The sequence below is a fragment of the Poeciliopsis prolifica genome, unplaced genomic scaffold (genome assembly GCF_027474105.1).
Source record: "Poeciliopsis prolifica strain line A6 unplaced genomic scaffold, Auburn_PproV2 SCAFFOLD008, whole genome shotgun sequence".
Classification (NCBI taxonomy): Eukaryota; Metazoa; Chordata; class Actinopteri; order Cyprinodontiformes; family Poeciliidae; genus Poeciliopsis; species Poeciliopsis prolifica.
The window spans coordinates 7,145,290-7,164,060 of record NW_026562383.1 but is presented as its reverse complement, the minus strand read 5'-3'; the positions used below and the strand labels follow the sequence as shown (position 1 = coordinate 7,164,060).

General features: G+C 36.9%; 1 protein-coding gene across 4 annotated transcripts in view; it reads left to right on the top strand.

The window, feature by feature from the left end:
- Positions 1–18,771, top strand: part of astn1 (astrotactin 1) — a 333,499-nt gene that overhangs the window by 183,284 nt on the left and 131,444 nt on the right. For all 4 annotated transcript variants that reach the window (XM_055032916.1, XM_055032915.1, XM_055032914.1 and 1 more), the window contains 2 exons: positions 308–412; positions 7,381–7,569. In XM_055032916.1, the coding sequence (XP_054888891.1) occupies positions 308–412; positions 7,381–7,569 (294 nt within the window). The remainder of the gene's footprint in view (positions 1–307; positions 413–7,380; positions 7,570–18,771) is intronic.

The window sequence follows — 18,771 nt, the reverse complement described above, 5'->3', positions numbered from 1 at the left end:
TTCGCCTTTGATCTAACTTTTAAGTTACTGCGTGTTTATGTCTCATGTCATCTTGTGAAGTAAACATAAAATGTGGGTCCAACCTTTGATCTAACACTGAAGTCTGCAACCTCCACCACTGCTACCAAGCAGAAAATAAAACATTAATTCTGAGCTGGAGGTTTGGAGATTATTCCCCCCGCTTCCCCACCGGCTGAATTTACTCATGGGGAAGAACACCACCTTAAAGCCTGCAGCAGTATACCTCTAAGGGAACTGTATCCATGTTAATGTTTGTTCTCTGTTGTTCTTTTTTCAAATCCTGCAGGTATGGTGAACTACAGTGAGGTGTCTGGCTATCCCCTTGTCCAGCATTGGAGTCTGCGCTCTGTGTTGTACCATGTCAAACTCAACCAGTGGGTCCTGTCTCAAGGTAGATCACTCAGTTTGGTTATTACTAAGCTCATGTCACACTGTTTATTTTTGCCATGTAGGTGACGATTCTGAGATTGAGAAAATAATATTTTACGTAACATTAAGTTCTGTCATCCATAAATCATGAATCTGCAATGCTCTATCTACAATTTATGAGTGTGTTGCACGCTATATATTCTGTATAATTATATAGCATGCGTTTGGCATGCTGAGGGGGGGAACTCGCTGTTGGTATGGACAGATCATTTGGATAGAGCAGCATGACATTAACTACCATTACATTGGGTTGCTACTGTACCATTAAGACAGTATCGATTTAAATTAAAATCTTGCCATTGATTTTAGATGGAGATCAAATTGCATGTGCTACAGTTTAAAATGGACCTAAAGGTGATGATAGGATTTTGTTTATTCATAGTGTCTAAATACTGTAATACATTTAAAGGCAGAATGAGATGGAGGAAATAACATAAATGTTATTGCTGTACTTTTATGCCAAAGGAAAATGTTCTTCAATCTGCGCAAAACCAAATACAGTTATATATTATTGAACACATAATTAAAAAGCCATGTCAAGGTTAGCCACTTAACACAAAAGTCTGGCTCTTTCATTTTTCATTTTGATGATGTAACTCATACACTACTTTCTTTTGATCCTACATGGCATTTTTTGTCTGTTTTTAAAAAGAATTCATCACAGCTAAATGTAAAAAATGCATATAAACTCTTGAGATCTAAATGTAGGTCCAGCAAACTATTACAACACCTGTTCTGAGCAACATAATTATAATACACAGCGATAAAATACGTGGTCACAGTTTACACCATTTAAACATTTCTTAGCCTTGATTTGGCCCTAAATATTCAGTGTCGCTGTGAAATCACTTATCACAGTTATTGTGGAAACAGGCTGCTGGGTAAATGTATGTGAATAAAAGAAAATACTGTATGCGTCAGTGTAAAAGAAAAGCACAATATTCTCATTGAGCACGCTCAAACAAGAGGGACATGAAGCTGCAAGCACATCATTCGTTTTTTCATGCAGCTTGCAGCTACATTTGCAGCTCCTTACCTGACTGTGTAATAAGTCTTAATACCTTTTAATATCTGACTTGTCTAGAGGCAAAAGAGTAATGTGTCTAACCAAAATGAAAATTAAACCACATAAACATGGTATTTCTCTGAGGAAGCCTGCTCTGAATAACAAAGATTCACATTAAAAAGGTACTTTTTATGATGCGCTGAACCCGGGGCTTGGTAATGGGGTGCTAAAGTTTAAAAGTAAGGTTATTGCCTCACAAGAAAAGCAAATAGAAACACACAACAGGCTGTGCCTGGGGAAATGGGTGCTTCAAAGAGCTTTATACACTGTATAATAGAGGAGAGCTGTGGAAGTGTCAGACTGGGATGAGTGATGATTAAAGTGGGATGGGACTTGCCATCTCCTGTGTCAAAAATAAATTCATCCTTAAAGACTTTCTTTTTCCAGATCAGCTGTCATTACTGGCATTAAAGCGATTTCCCACAGTACACTGAAGTTTATCTTCTTTATTCAAGTTTCCCTTTGCACTTCCCCGCTGCTTTGATTATGCAGTGTGTCTCTCTATAAAGAAAAGCACAAACAATCAATGTGGTTTTGCTCTGGATTTACCTTTCTATAGGTTCAGCTCTTTCCTTAAATGAACTCTTCTTTTAAATAAATGCAGTATAGTCATCGGTATTTTCTTGTTTCATGTCACAAAACAGAAGACGTGCGATCAGTGGCCATTCACTCATCAAAAACGAGTCAGCCTGGTTGACTTAAAAATCCACCTGGTATCAGAGAACCAAAGATTTGTAGTAGTTTGTGCATTTCACATAGGTGTAAGAAAAGTTCAGTTAAAAGTTAACCAGCCATGTATTTTAAAGTTTTTTCCTCTGTAAGATCGAAGCATCCCATCACTAAAGATGGTCACTATGACTGGCATTTAGTAAACTAGTTTAGTAAGTTATTTTTACAGCTGAAATGTCAAGGATGACCATTTTCTTACACATCTCTTTCTGCTAAACTTGTATGAAGAAAAACAATGACGACTTGTGATGATATATGATCTTTTGAAATATTTCAGTCAGTCATTCAGACTGACTGTAAATATCTTTCACTAATCTTAATTTTCCAGAAGTTTAATGTATTTTTCTGAAATCCCTCATAAATAGTTTCTCAGCTGATGAGAGCAGCCACTCCCCTATAAATGCAGCCATGACACCTCTAATGCATTTCCAGGGGTGTTGCTCTGGTTTGAAAGTGGCTGTGATGTCTGCTGAGGATACACTTTCTATTTTCTCTTCCCTCAGAAGCGACTCAAAAGCCTCCATCCTTTCTTCCTCTTTTAAGTCCCATTTCCCACTTTAGCTCATCATATTTCAACAGGCACTGGAGGGGTGAGCCTACTGATTTTTACATCTGATAGCAAAGGCCCCATCTCTCATCCTCACTATGCTCTCTGTCTCTCACTTCAGCAGCCTCCTAATTTAATTTCGGAGGAGAAGTTAGAGCGAGTGAAGCGTGAGCTGTGAGATATTAATACTGCTTCCCCTGAAAATCACAATGATAAACTGCTATTGCAGTTTTGCTTTCCAATATTTGCTGAGCAAGAATTTCACCGAGCATATGGATGTTCTGTTATAGTCTGATCAATGTAGCATTTGAAACATATCTTCACATGCCTTTTATGTCCTTGTTCCAGCCCCCAGTTGAGTTCACTCATCTCTAATCAGATAATAGCACACTCTTAGCTTCTGAAAACACACATTTCTTGATTAGTTCTTTTGCAATTAGTTCATATGCATTCAAATGAAATCAATCAGCGCTTTACCCTGCTTTTGCTTTCATTTTCAAACTAATTTTGTTTCTACAATATAAACTAGGTTCAATATTGGGCAATATGTCTGGGAGCTGAACCTGTTTTTTTTTTTGTTTTTTTGTTTTTTTCCTACCCTGGTCCTGAAGGTACATTTCCCCGCATAATTTAAATGATTTCTTGTTTAAGCCCACCTGATATCTATTGATGGCAGATTAACGGGCTTTTCTCGAACTGTAGTAAAGTGGGTCAAACATGCAGAGCATGCAGGACACTTTTCCTAACCCTGGAGGTCCAAGGTTAGGAGACACTGAGCTACACCATTGTCCAGTTTGGTGTAGGGAGATTAGAAATGTTAGGATTCTGTAAGGTCAGGATTACATGACCTCAAACTGTCATTACGGTTTCAACCTGACATGAATCAAAGAAGTCAAAGAAGAAGAACCTCTTAGAACATGTGATATCCTGTTTTCAGTGGGCAGGGATAAAGTGATGTAAACCAAATCACGTTTAGGTTGGTAAAGGAATGACTTTGAAAGTACATGAAGATTGTTATGGTGTTCAATTCTTATTTGTGGAAAAAAATATCTTGAGATCCTTAGGAAGAAGTCAGAATGTTGTTTCTAGCCCTTACGTATGTGAAGGTAGATTCTCGTAGTATGAACACCTTGAAAAAAAGACTGTTTTACAATAAAATAAGTTTTGAAACATATTAAGACAGAAACAATAAATTTAGATGTTTTCATTTGAAGTGGCAAGAGCATTAAATATTTCTACTATTGATAAAGTAATGTTGTTAAAATTAGAATGTTTTGTTGACTCTTTACATTAAATATTGTTCTGAACTTACACAGAATTAGTGCTTACTGTCTTTACTGCTCGGAATGTCATCCTTATTTTGCCATTTTGTTCTCTAGAGAGCAACTCGGGGGGTATAAGAGGCTTAAGTTTGCTGTTTAATTAGTCGGGCTATCTGCTTGGGTAGAGCTTAACATATGTGCTGCTTGTAGTTTGCCGGTTGCTGTTAGCTTTGTAAGATTCATCTGTGGTGCAACTTTAATTTTTACCCTAGAAATATTCAAAATCATATGCTTTTCTCTTTCCTTTAAGCAGGAATAAACTGCTTACACTCTTTTATTCAGTTGTCCAGCAAACTGGACAATTGATGGGGGAGTGAAAATACTTTGTAATTCATAACCAAAATAATCTTCTAACAATCTGGCTCTTGTGTATCCATTTCAGCAAAAGCTCTTGAAAAGCAGTTAAAAAGATGCTACTTTTTAAAGCACTTGTACATATCGATATTATTAACTAGTCAATGCTTATTAACCACATCCATATTCATAATGGAACTCAAACATTTTGATAACTTTTAGCACCAGATACAGACTTTCAAGTTGATGAGTTGGTATCTCATTCGAATATATATGTATACTTTACCAAACTGGGTCATAATTTTTGTTAGTTTTCTGACCCACATGCAAGGCACTCCCAGGAGACAAGAGACGTTTTTTAAAGCTGCATTGATACAATAGATATGGAGCAATGAAGGCATTTACAGCTTGGAAGTGCTGAGCGATGAGAACTGGAGCCTGTGAAGTGGAGAGAAGAGCGAAGGAGAGCGCACAGGTCCAATTGTGGAGGAAGGTGATGATGAAGAAGAGTCTCAAAGACTGTTAGCCGAGAAAATTAAGATCCTGAGTTTTACAAGGTTGAAGAATAAACACTTGTACTTTGAGTCCTTCATCTCAATTTTCATACTTACACTATAAATGGCCCTCAAAGTCCATATAAAATAGTTTGCTTTAATCATAATAAGAATCTAAAGATTATGAATATGGTCATCTAATTTTATTATTAAAGTTTTTCTTTAAGTTATAAAAAAGAAACTTCAGTTCTTTTTTATTTTTCTTCAAAATACATTTATGGAATCAACATGTGAAAGTTATATTTGATTTGATAAGAAGAAGTTAAGGTGTCTGCCTCTATCTTCTAACATTTTTTATAGAAAATAAAATTACTTTATTCTTTAGCTTCAAAAGTTTTGAGCTAAAATGGCTTTTAGTAATATAGATGCCTAACTCAGATAAAGTCAAACTAAATTTGAGAAACTGAAGCTGTTTATGTAGTTGACAATTAGCTATTAGCTCTAGCCCAGGAGAGAACTAATACAGAAAAGTGATGAGAGTCAAGTGCAAAAAATAATCTTACTGCCACAGATTAAATTTCTTGTGTCCTCTTAAAAACTTTATTATTCTACAGCTAGATGAAAAAATCTGAACTTGCATTGGACCAGATCCATTTCGTTTGATTTATATTTTGTGTGAGAGTGAATGAAATATATGTATTATATATGTTTTAAAGATTTGGATACATGTTCCAAAATCAGGTTGTGATATACAGAGTGCCTCTGAAACTGCTTCAGCTTTGAACAGATTTAAATGTATGACATTTTACTTACTTTTTCGTCTTCTTCTAAATGTGAACCCAAGCTTGCCCATATACATGAGTGGACACTGTGGATAATCCTCACTCTTTGGTTGAAAGAGTTCATGAATAGTAAGCAGATGACTCAGATGTCCACTTAAATCCGTGTAAGACGCTTGGTGTCAAACACCTGACATCAGCTTCCACATCACCGCTCTGATAATAAATACCCCTTTGCAGTTGCTGAACTGAGACAAACTGGATTAAATGGGAAAATTCAGCTCTCATTTAATGACATCAAAAGAATACGTACTTGGCGTTACAAAAAAATCTGTTGCTCATGTCTATGAACAGTCTTTATCCGTTTACCTGTATTAGGAGCAACTGAGTATTGAAAGATGTTGAATATTCAAACTTTAGATAAAATCAAGTAATTATTTGACTCATTTTTTTTCATTTGCCAAACAGCATTAAAGAAAATGAAAGCCTTTCTTCAGATCCACCTTTTTATTATCTATGGATCCGTTGTAGTGTGGAAGACCCCGCCCCCATCTCGCTGCTGAAGGGGAAAATAGCTAATAGCTGACGATGACTACCAATGGTTTTAGCTGTTAAGTTATAAATTTAACACGCTAAATCTTTATCTTTATCTGATGTATGAATAAAAAAGGAACACAGTGCTTTGCTACTTGTCAACTCTACAACAACTGGATAACGGGTTCAGAAAAACATTTTATGGAGAGAAAAAAAATGCGAGGGAAAGAGAAGTAGTTCAGTTATTCTAGTTTGATTTTGACCTGGGTATGTAGATCTGATGTGGAATTCCCTGTGTTTTGGTTCAGGTAATATATTTTAAAAAGGTGACCTAAAAACCAACTCTGAGTGGTGTTTAGGTGTTTAAATTGGCTAATTAACCACCAGTGTTAGCAGTGATAGCTAATCTACCACAACGATCACATATTAGTCGCAAAATAAACACCACCAAGTGACTTCCTTAGGTTCCCCCACTGTCCACTGCAAGGCTCCATTGTTTGTCATTTTGTAGTTGTTGTGTCACAGTCACAGCTGATAGATGGGTATGTTGGTTTAAGTGCAGTCTTTATAGATCTGTTTCATGGTCTTTGTCACTGGTGTCAAAGTCCAGTCCTCAAGGGCCACTGTACTGCAGTTTTTAGATGTGCCACAGGTACAAAACACTGGAATGAAATGGCTTACTTACCTCCTCATTGTGTCGATAAGTTCTCCACAGTCTTGCTGATGATCTAATCATTTTTATTCAGGTGGGGAAGCAGAGACACATCTAAAGGTTGCAGGACACCGGCCCTTGAGGACTGGAGTTTGACGCCTCTGGTCTTTTGGTGTTCTTCAAGTAGGCGATATCATTACAGAGTAGTTCCTTGATGATCTAAATGCCTTTAGCTTTATCATAGTAAGTCAGAATGAAGTAAATTTGATAGCTGCCAACTATCTGTGGCAAGATATTTTGTTTCAGATTTTTCTGTTACACTGTGTCCTACTCAACTTGTTAAATTTTTTTTTTCATTTTAGTCTGTAAGATTTACCATTATTAAAAAAAGAAATTCTAGTCAGTATTTTGAAATACAAAATCTGACCTAGTTCTATATTTTCAATAAGTACAAACCAAATATAAATGTAACTATATTAACTGCTGCTGAACATCTGCTTTCCATCTTTCCAGCTTTCAGCTCTGCCATCCATTCTCTAGACGGGGCAACGCAGCGCAGCGACTTTGTCTCGATCCTGAGGGAGTTTGGGAACCACTATGTACAGGAGGCCGTTTACGGCTTCCAGGAGTCCTGTACCATCTGGTACCCCAACAAACAAGTCCAGAGACAGCTGTGGCTGGAGTACCAGGACATCAGCAAAGGTAGGACAATGAAGTTTGTGTTGGAATGTGTGATTCAAAAGGAAGAGAAAAGCTAGTGCTGAGCTCTTGTTTTGAATGAGGAGTTGACTTTGTATGTTGCATGATATTTTCATTCTTGCAGCTACACCTCCTTTAGGTAATGGAGGTTTTCGCTACCATATTACCTCTAGAACTCTTTCAATATTCACCGTATGTGTGACTGAACTTTTCTAAATGACATAAAACTTTTACCACCAAACAATGTATTTAAGGTTTTTTGTATGTCAACTATTTTAGATTACAAAGACAAAGCAAACAAACAAAAAAAAAACTATGGTTTTGATCACACTTCGTAGCCAAGCACACAACTTATCTTTAGTGATCAGAGTCCACGTTTCTTGTCTGCTATAATGCTTGAAGTTCTGTTAAATGCGGCTCCTTTAACGTAACGATTTATCTATGTTCAGTAGGCGACAGCTCCATGCCTGTCAGCACTTCTTTTATCTGACATGATCAAAACATGTTTTTGTGGTGTGCTGTCTACTCTAGATACAGTTTGCGACATACAACAGTTTTGCCACAACGTGGTCATTGATCAGTGTTGCTTTGAGGTAATTTCTGCAATATCACAACTAAAGAAGTCATAATAAAAGTCACTGGGTTTCCCAATCACAGAATCAATGTCTCAGCTTTTCTTGTCTTGTGAATACATGTCAGCCATACGATGCATACTTCTGTTGGTTTACACTAACTCACTTCTGAACAGAGACAGGTACAGCCACCTTATTGATTTCAGCAATTTTCTTGTTGTATAAATTTGTCCTGTATCACTTTTGCTCCTCCAGCTTTCTTTGTCTAAAAAGAGTCTTTATATAACTGCCTACTGAAATTCAACTGCTCACAATAACAATTGAGTAAGTCTACCCTTTCTAATAGCCTCGTTTAAAAATAATAACCATACTAATTGTAAAAACAGAAATATACAGTTCCCTTCTCGGTTATATATAACTTTAGTTTTCTCTCTATCATTCTCAAAGAACCTTAAATATTCCTAAACTATGTTTGTCAGAGTCGCATTAGCTTCTTATAACTTGTCACTTCAGTTGAACAATGAGGTTGGACATACAAAACTGACAACTAAACCTCATAAAATCTTACTGTAAGTATTTTTTTTTTCCAGAAAAAAAAAACAATTGTCAAAAGGAGTTGTAATCTCTGCCAACAAGCTGTCTGTTCTACACAGAGACACTTTACCTTTGACTTCAGGAATTAATATTCTTCTGAACAAATTAGCACCATTAATGATGGGATTAATGAGAGCATTAATTATTGGACATTGGATTAAAAATAATCGTGTTCAATTCCCCTTTTGACCTACAATATGTAGAATACTGTCACCTAAGGGAGGTTCAATACACCAGGCTAAATAATTGCTGGGGTCAAAGTGTGAATTCAGAACTGGAAATAACAAACATAGCATTTCATAAGGTCATTTGCAGCATTAATAATGTGCCTGCCTATATTGCAATTATAACATTATTCAGCACTTAGACTGAAGTTAAAGCATTGTTAAAACATTTGTTGTAAATCCCTCTGTGGTACGAACCGAAATTGTGACACAAAGAGGCGCTGAAGTTGCTACACAGTTTCCTTCAGAACAAAAGGAGTATATTCAAATTTGAGTTTTGAATATCATGCACTTGTCTAGGATCTCTGAATTGTGACGTGTGGGTGAAGGAGAAAACATAAGCTGAAAAACAAGCACTCTGGTTTGGAGCAACTTGTTTACGAGGCTGTTTTCTTTAGAGAATCAATGCCTTTTGAATTGAGGGAAGTTGAAAGTTGATGCTCTTACCTGCTCAGTGAAACAAGTTTTAAAAAACCAATAAACAAAGAATAATTTGTTTTTAATTTTTTTGTACTTAATAGGTCAAATGTTAAAAGAACATAAAACATCAAATTTTGTCTATGCGATACTGCGAGTCTGCTTGTCTAAGATTTTGGCAGAAATCTGTCAAAACCCCCCTTTGTCCTGTCAAATAGTAGCATAGCGATTACACTGAGCTGCGAAGATGCGAAGTGGCTTAATCAAAGTGGATAAGTGCTTCAGCTTGGCTAAGAACCGTCTGTTTTGAGGAAAATTGATTCCATTGGCAAAAACTTGAAATCAGACTCATCCTTCTTAATCTCTTCTCCGCATCTTGGAAATATCTTGCCCTTTTGCAGGGAGTAATGAGCTCAGAGGAGAGTTTGATGATCCATGTCCCCAGCCTTTGCTCCAAATACAAGATGTGCCTGACTGCAGCTTCCTGCCTCCATATTCAGGGGGAAGCCAGGCTGATCTTTGTCTGATTCTTTTCTGATTGGGTCACTGATGTGACCAGTACCTTCTTGGAGTGGGCCTGCTTGTCAATTTTCTGTTTCAACATAACAAGAAAAAGAGGATTTTCCAACTTTGAACCATGTATGTATTTAACCTGAAGTTGTCAACATCAAATAATTTCAAATTTATGGTTAAAAATAACATTTGCAAGAAATAACAATGGTGTATGACTTAGTCGATGTGTTGGAGATTGGTTGGTGAGGGGCCAAATAAAACCAAACAAACTGTATTCTGTAAATTTAAATAAAGATTTAAATCTGTTGTTTCCTAATGAGCCATAAACCGAAAAACGACGCACCGGAAAACCACACACTAAAATTCCTGTAGAAGTCATGTTTGTGTAGACACGGCCATAGCTCATTAACCACGGTCAGGCAGTGCGGGTGCGTGTGTGTGTGTGTGTAGCACTCGTCTACTTTTGGTCATGATGCCTTGTCCTGGTGATTAATAGCACTTTGTTCTTTGCTCTGGGGTTTGATGTAAGTTTCCTATTGTCAGACACATGACCTCAATTACCACGCCAAAGATCAGACAGGAATAGCATGAAAGCCGCTGCTGCTCCCTACATGTTTTGATAATTTATTACATTGAGAAACTGCGATTGATGTGAAAGTTGTTTTTGTTGTAGGCAGCTCCTGTTTAGAGGTTCAGTTATTGTAATCTGTTCGGAAAGTTCTTTGTTACTTTTGGAGACTACGTCGTTCTCATCAAAACCCTGCCTTGTTTTCTGATGACCCAGAATTATCCAGGTTGTTGTTCTGATTCCCCTATACATCATTACGTGTCAGGCAGCATGATCAATAAAACAGGAAAAACATAATGTATTTAAAAAATGAAAGAAAACAATTTTCTTCATTCTTGTGCTACAGAACAAGAATCTGAAATAATGTAAATTACTGCTTTGTTTCACTAAAGTTAGTAAGTAGTTTAACTTACAGCTTTATTAAAACTTTCTCATATGTAAGTATAGGTTTGGGGAGTTTTTAAATTACTGAATTGCGGTAGTTTTGGCTTTACATGCTGCAGTCCAAATCATTGATATTTTAGGCTTCTGCTTGAGTGACATGTTTGGATTTGAGTTCCTAATGCCATAAGCCGATTCTTGATTCAGCAGTCGAGGCTCTGCAGCCGTATTTCCGTTTTATTCACCACTGTCCACCTTGAGCCACAGGTCCAGATCACAAGTGGAGCAGTGAGAACTCGCCTGCTAGGAATGTCAATCCGGAGCAACTTAGGAAACAGTGCAGCCAACATTGTTTCCCAGGCTCCCAAAATTTTCCTGTCAGATCTGGTCTAGTTATAACTTCCGATCGCAAATGCACACTTGCCTGACAGAAAGTGCAAATTTTATTAGCTCTATTACAGCAGAGGGCACAGATAGGACAGGAGAGACAACAGGGCAGCCGCTGTATAGGTGACAGTGGATCGGAGTGCGAGCCAGAGGTAAGTTGTGCCTGCGGTTTGAGGGATGTTCCTCAGGTGACAGACCTGATACTGTTTGTTTATATCAATGTGATGGAGCATCTGCCTGATCCAGAGCAGAGGGACAGATTGAGGCTGCATGTTTTCCTCTTTCTGCCTGCAGCTCACGGAGCATTTTATACTTTACAAGAGCTGCTCAATGAACTTAGTCAGAAGTTGTAGCAACAGCCGAACCATTTTGTGTTTGTTAGGGGAGCGCTGTTCCCCACTACTGCAAGCACAATTAGGTAGAAAAAGATTTCTCACTTAAACATGCAAATCTCTGTTTTTCTTTACAAACAGGGCTTTAAAAAAATACTCGTAATTTCATGGATGAAGGGGCCAAGCTCTCGGCCACCTTAGACAACTGACCCACTTGTTTCCTCCTGTCTGCAGGCGTTCAGTAGTGGGGCTGTGAAACATGATGGGGAAAAAAGAATGACTGAGTGGAATTCACAGATAATATGGAAAAGTGATTCCTAGTTTCACAAGCAACAAACACATTTCCAAATTATTTGATTAAAAGGAAAGTTCAGCAGAAGGGGAAAAGTGCAATGCTGATGTTTTGTTGCTTTTGTTGGAGTCTTGTTTCAAATAGTGAATTTTATTGGGATCAAGAGTGTGGAATCCAATGCTTTAGTTTTGCCAAGAGGTCATGTTCTTGTTTCCTTCGGGTCGTCTCTCTTTGATGAACCAAATGAGACACAGTCCAGACTATATATGTGCAGTAAAATAAAAATATGGGTATTTACAGTATTCTAACATATCTCACTTTTATTTCAACAATAGTAGTTGCACATATATAGATGTATACCTTCTACGTATTCTTTTTCTCTTTGAAAGTATAAACATTTAATTTAATGTATAACTGCTATATGTGAAATAAGACAGATTTTTGCCTTTTTAATTGTGTCGTCCTACACTATTGAAAATAAAGGCAAATAAGTATCAGGGTGATAATAGGCATACTACTTAAAGTTTTGAAAGTGTAATTTTCTCACTTGTAAAATAGAAACCAGTCATTAAGGGTTATGTGGGTAGATAAAAGTCTACCGACAAACGTCTGCGGACTTCTTGAAAGTAGCACTTAATAGTGCAACTCAGTTTTCCAAACTCCTTGGATGTGAATATGATTAGCCTAATTTACTTTGCCTCTTCTCATGCTTACTGATTGGCTTGCCGTTGAACATTTGCAGAGACCACGCTTGCCTCCAAATACTTTGGAGATATGTCAGAACTCTCCAGCAGCAGTTTAAACTGGAGCATTTCTCACGAGCAGAAAGTGACATTATAAAGTTTGCCTAATTGTTAAATGTCAGAGAAAATAAAAGAAAAAAAAAACTTTGAAGTAAACAGAGCAGTCAGCATTGCCTCTCAGAGTTGAAGCTCCCAGTTTTGTTGTTGTACTCCGTACTTACATTAACTAAGTCAGCATGGCCTCCTTCCTCCCCCTCAGTGCCCTTCCCACTGAGCCAGGTGTCAGCTCTTAACCAACCTCCTGCACAGCTTTGCGCGACGGTGTGTGGTGTAGCAATCATCCTGCCAGAAGCCAGGTAAAAATAGACGCCTCATTTATTCTATTAGGGTCTGTCACTTTAATGCGAAGCACTCAACAAAGTTTTGCTTCAGGAAAAGAGAGAGTAGCACAAAAAGAAGGGGCCGTGGGGAACGTGTTGAAGATGAGCTGAAAAGACGTGGCAGAAATTATATGGTGGCGGTCCTGACCTGTGAGACCCTTCGCACGCAACTCGAACACCTCGGAATAACACCACCCGCCGTGCCGAGGTGCAGCGGTGAATTACGCTGTTAATTTCTGAAAGCGTGTTCGGTTATAAACATTTCACCACGGTTGCCTTCGGTTTAGTATGTTTAGAGTATAAATACAGTTAATTGTAAAACTGTCAGAGAAATGTGAAAATAAAGAACTTGTCGATTTTATAGTACTCTGCTTGTATGGAGCATAAAGTATTGCAGCACTCCACCCTACCCCACAGCTGGAAGAAAACTCTGATGCTTTTTCTGGGTTTATAAGAAAGACAAATGTTGATGATTGAAAATATTTCTGAGATGAGAACAAACCTCTACTGGGAACCTAAGGGATTGCCACCCTTCACTCATATTAATGTAACTTTTTTTTAAATCAGTACAAAACAGCATACCAGCCCATGTCTACCTGAAATTAAGAAAATAATGCGTTTGCTTACACATAAATATTTAAGGTTTCTAAAGGATTCCAGTGTAAGCTTTTCAGAATATTTTAATATGGAAGAAATGGAAGAAACAAAAAAAGAAAAACTGCACAAAGAATCAACTTTTAATTGTGTCCCATGTGTATTAGAAGTTTAAAAACTAAGAATAGAACCCAATATAAGATTTTTAACTTAACTGCATGGCCCAGATGAAAAAACTGCATCCCGATTTAATCTTTCTTTTTTCTTTTACCTGCGAATCTATTTTGCAAGAAGTGTCTAATACACTAAAGTGACACAATATGTTGTTTATAAATCTCCTATTTCCGTTTTCAGATTGCAATATAAGAGGTGTTTCCAATGAAAAAAAGAGTCAGACAATTTAAAACATGTTCTGGTGAAATGTTATACAGCCAGCCATTAGCCTTAGGCTATAAAGTTTGACATAAATATTCTACGTTTTCAGACCCAGAGCCTGGCTGAAACCTCACACTTTTATGCCAAGCCTGAACTGCTTCACTATTATAATTCTTATACAATGGAGCAAAACCCTCATTTTCTTTTATAATGATAATTTTTATTGATCTGCTAATATATTATCTTAATATCCCTTGACCTTCCATAGTAATTTTGCTGTAATTTGTTTTTAAAGAGGTAAAAGACATTAAGGGAACATGGAACCTAAAATATTTTAACCCTGTTATATATTGACAACTCGGGCTTTACTCCGTCTTTCACCCTTAGAATGACCCCAGCACTGCTGAGTGTGAACAAGATTAAGTAGGTTTAAAAAAATGGATGGATGGATAGTACTGATTGCTTGTACATGGTTCTACATTGGACTTTTTTCTAATAGTGACTTCTTTTTTTTTCTGAAAAAGACAAACTTTTTACATTTCAGAATTGTTGTAACAATATAGCTGTGATCACCTGAGATAGATATTGTAATGTGAGTTGGACAAAACCCCAGCTGTTAGAGGAGGAGAATGGGGTGAGGAACTCTCATCCCTCCTGATATTTATATATTTATTTTGCAAAAAAACTGATTCATATTCTTCACATTCTGTGACCTGAACTCATCCCTGCATGGCACAATCAGAAAATCAGCATAGCCCCTACATATCATACAGCAAAAAAGAAAATGAAAACATACACTGCACCCTCCATATTCCGGTTATAGGAGTCGAGCTGATGATTACTTCAAACAGATCATTTAAAGACATCCATAGCCGCAAAACTGTGAAACAACATCAGTACCTCAGCAATGAAGGAAAGGTTGAGGAGTGGCAACCATACTTACTTTGGCATTGTTTTTTTGTTTATAAATTGGAGTAAAATGCTTCTTTCTACCAATAAAAGTGAAAGTTTTTTTTATTATTATTATTACATTAAAAGGGTTCCTTGCTCAAACTGCCTTTCTTAAATTATGAAAACACATTCCGTTTCTTTCTTATGTGTAATGGGGTTGTAGGACTTCCTGCTGGGCTAGTAAAATGAGCTGTGAGCCTCTAGTGTCAACTGTGGAAAGCAATCAGGGAAAACAGAACTAAGATGGTTCAAAAACTGCTACACCAATCTTTATAATTAGTGTCACAAAAGTTTCAAGCACAATAATAAATTGTGTGTTTTAAAACGTCCACATTTGATATTTTTTGAGGTGCGTGTAATTTTTGGGCGTTGTGAATTTATTCAAATTTGTTGTGTGGAAATGCTTTTTTTCCCCAACTTTAATGTTGCTAATTAGTTTATTTCTGCTATCTGCCTGTGAAGTAATGAGCTATGGAAAAAAAAAATAGCACAATAAGATTTTCTAATAACCAGATTATCAGCTTTGATTTATAAATTTAGATAAGTTTTTGTCGTGAGATCCCCATAAAAAGTCAGCAAAATGCAGTTGGATAAATATCTTGTTAGACTTGAAGCTGAAGTGGAGCGCAGGAAAAGTTGCTAGGTGATGGAGAGCTAGAAAGAAACTAACAGAAAGGAGACTTACAAAAGGGAGGGAACAAAAGACTGGAGAGACCTGCAAAAAGAGCTGAGGAGAGCAGATTATAAATAGCGGGAAATGGGTGTGACATGGAGGAGAACCAACAGCGAAGGAGCTGTGGAGAGGAGGTGAACACAATAGAAGCTGTAATACGAAGCCAACAGAGAAGATCCGGAGAGGTGTGGGTGAAGGTGTTGGAGGAGATGTCATCTGTCTGCCTGAAGAGAAGACAGGGTGATAAAATGTCCTCTGCTTGTTCAATCACGAGTCAATTACAGACAGACATGCAGCAGATGTCTGCTAACTCAGAAAATTCTGTCCTGAAATGTATCCACTTTGATGGCTGCTTTAAAAAAAAACCAAAAAGACAAAAAAAAAGCCATCCTAGTGCATATAGTTATCTATTTAGATTTTAAAAAGTGTTTTTGTGTTTTGGCCCATGTGCCCATTTGGAAGAAATGTGTGTTTCTCTCCTCGTGCGATTCTGCTGCAAAAAGACAAGAGCGAAATCTCATCCAGCTCATCACGTTTAATGACGGGGAACTGCACCAGCAGCTTAACTTGAAGGCGAAGATGAGAAACAGATTGTTTGAAGGCTATTCCAGGAAGCGTTGGTTATCAGACAACAAAAAAGTAGAACCAAGAATAGTGGTCTTCATTCGCAACAGCAGTATATGAAAGTAGAAAATCCAAAGTGTACTTTTGTTTTTTACTTTTAGAATTTACAAAGTAGGCTTTACATCGCAATCTGCAATTTGATGTATGGTGTGTATGTTAACATTGCAAAATGATGACAAAAGAATGTAAATAATAAAAACTTTTATTAGAAAAAGCAAAATCCGACCAAACTACAAGCTGTACAACATTGCAGCAACCAAGTGATGTCACTTTTCAAATCGTATCGTCTATCTACATTACCTAGGAGAAAATAGATTTTTCCGCATTTTGTAATATTCATTTACATGAGGAAGAACAACATAAAGTGACGCATAATTTCAAAGTTTAAGAGAAAAAATTTTATATTTCTTTTAAAGAAGAAAAATGTGTTGCATTTCTACTCATGGTCAATTGATCATTAATTTGCAGAATCAGTTTCTATGGCAATAATAGGCTGAAATCTTTTCAAGGTATGGCTCTACCGAGCACATCTACAGAGACAGCTGTTCACTTTGTTCTTGGAAAGCTAACCCTAATCCCATCCCCACAATGAAACATTGATTTTAGCTTCAAAAAGATTTTGGACTGCGTTTTTCTTCTCGGCAATTTAGACTATCCAAAGCTTTAAATTGTACTGTAAGGTATTTTTTGAAAGGAAATAAGTTGGAAATGTAGCGAGACAGTTAAAATTACAAAAACAAAGTAGAATCAAGTATCCATAAATACATTTTACAAGAATTTATTGACAAAAGACATTAAACAACCTACAAAAGCGGTTTAAAATGCTTGTTAATTTCAGTAAACCTCACCCAGTGTGACTGAGCTTAAGTTATTCTGCCATTGAGACGAGGCAAAACTGCTGTACAAGTGCAACAATGTGAGAGATACCCCAGATCTCATAAACTTAATACTATCATGGCAGAAAAAAGTAGATTTCTAAAGTATTAACTCAGGAATGTGAGCACAAATCCATCTGTCCAGTGTCTAAAGTCACTAATCCTCGCACGGATAAGTGGTGCTGGTGCCTATCTGCGGTGGTTATAGGACAAGACACAGAGTGCAGCACGAACAGTTTGACAGTCTATCACAGGTCATCACAGCGACATGCAGGACAAACAACAATGCACTCACGCACTCATACATAAGGGCAATTTGGAGCGAGAAGTCATATTTTTAGCCTGTGGGCAGGAAGCTGGAGTACCCAGAGAGAACCACATGTACATGGGGAAAAGATGGAAAAGTCCTGCAGACCTTAGGCCAGGATTTAAAGTCAGGATCCTCTTGCTGCAAAAGAATTGAAGCCAACAACTGCAACTCCATGCAGCCCTGAATACAAATCATTCCATCTTTTCGTTTTTGTGGAACATTTCAAAAACAACATATCCTTTTCTATCCACTTCCAATTTGTGCAATACTTTCTGTTCATTTGTTTCATAAAACCCAGTAAAAAAGATCATGGGCTCAGTATCTCAAAATGGGGAAAAGTTTATATGTCGCAAACAAATGTTACCTTCCCGTATCAGACCAATGCTTAGATATGGGTGCACGATTCTGGAACTGTTCACCCACTAACCTACCCTGATGTTTAACCATTAAACAACCCAAACACACACATGGATAATTAGTCTTGATTAAAAACACAGTCAGCCTAACAGAAAGCGTCAACCTGCATGCCAGCAGGATGCTCTGTCAATTAATTAACAGCTGCAGAAGCTAATAACGACGCTGTAAGAACCAGTGTGAAGTCAGAGAAACAGCAATTCATTTACATTCTTCACAGATTTCTCCTGCACCTGCAATTACAGCTCTTTGAGATAAAGATAATCCACGCATGTGGAGTTTAATTTGGGAACAAATGGCACACAGGGATACATCCTCACAGACCTCTGTGGCTTAAAGTTATTTTTTATTTATTTATTTTTTTGTTATTTTTATGTTTGGAGACTTGATAGGGACTTTGGATTAAAATTGAATTACATCCAAAGAAGAATGAGTCCTTTTTGGCTTTAGTTCACCTAGAAAAACAGCGTTCCTGGAAATGAAAGGCAGATTATTTTGGCAATGTAGTCCCAAGTTCAGCCTTCTTTTTTTTGATATTGTGTTTTGTTGTTGCCCTCTCCGATTAAATTATGAAAAAAGCCATTTTCCATCTCATTAATATGACTTATTATTCTTAGTTTATTATGGAAAAGGTTTTTGGATATTTTACTTTTTAAATAAAGCATAAACACCAATTCTAAAAACAAACAAATTCTGATTTGGATTGACGACTGTCATATTTCAATAAATTAGAATACATGCACAGATGAGTTGTATTTTTTAGATTAAAAGTATTTTTTGAAAATAATAACCTTTCAGCTGGTATTAAGCTGACTTTTTTAAGCCCGCGTTTGTTTTAAAAAGATTTTTTTTTATTAATCTGTTATAATACTCTTATTTTAAACGTTCTCATTTAGCTGTAAGCAGAAAATCATAATGACTAAAAGAGATAAAAGTTAAAACATCAGTCTGATTAATCTGTATAATGTTTTTCACTTAGTGATGGA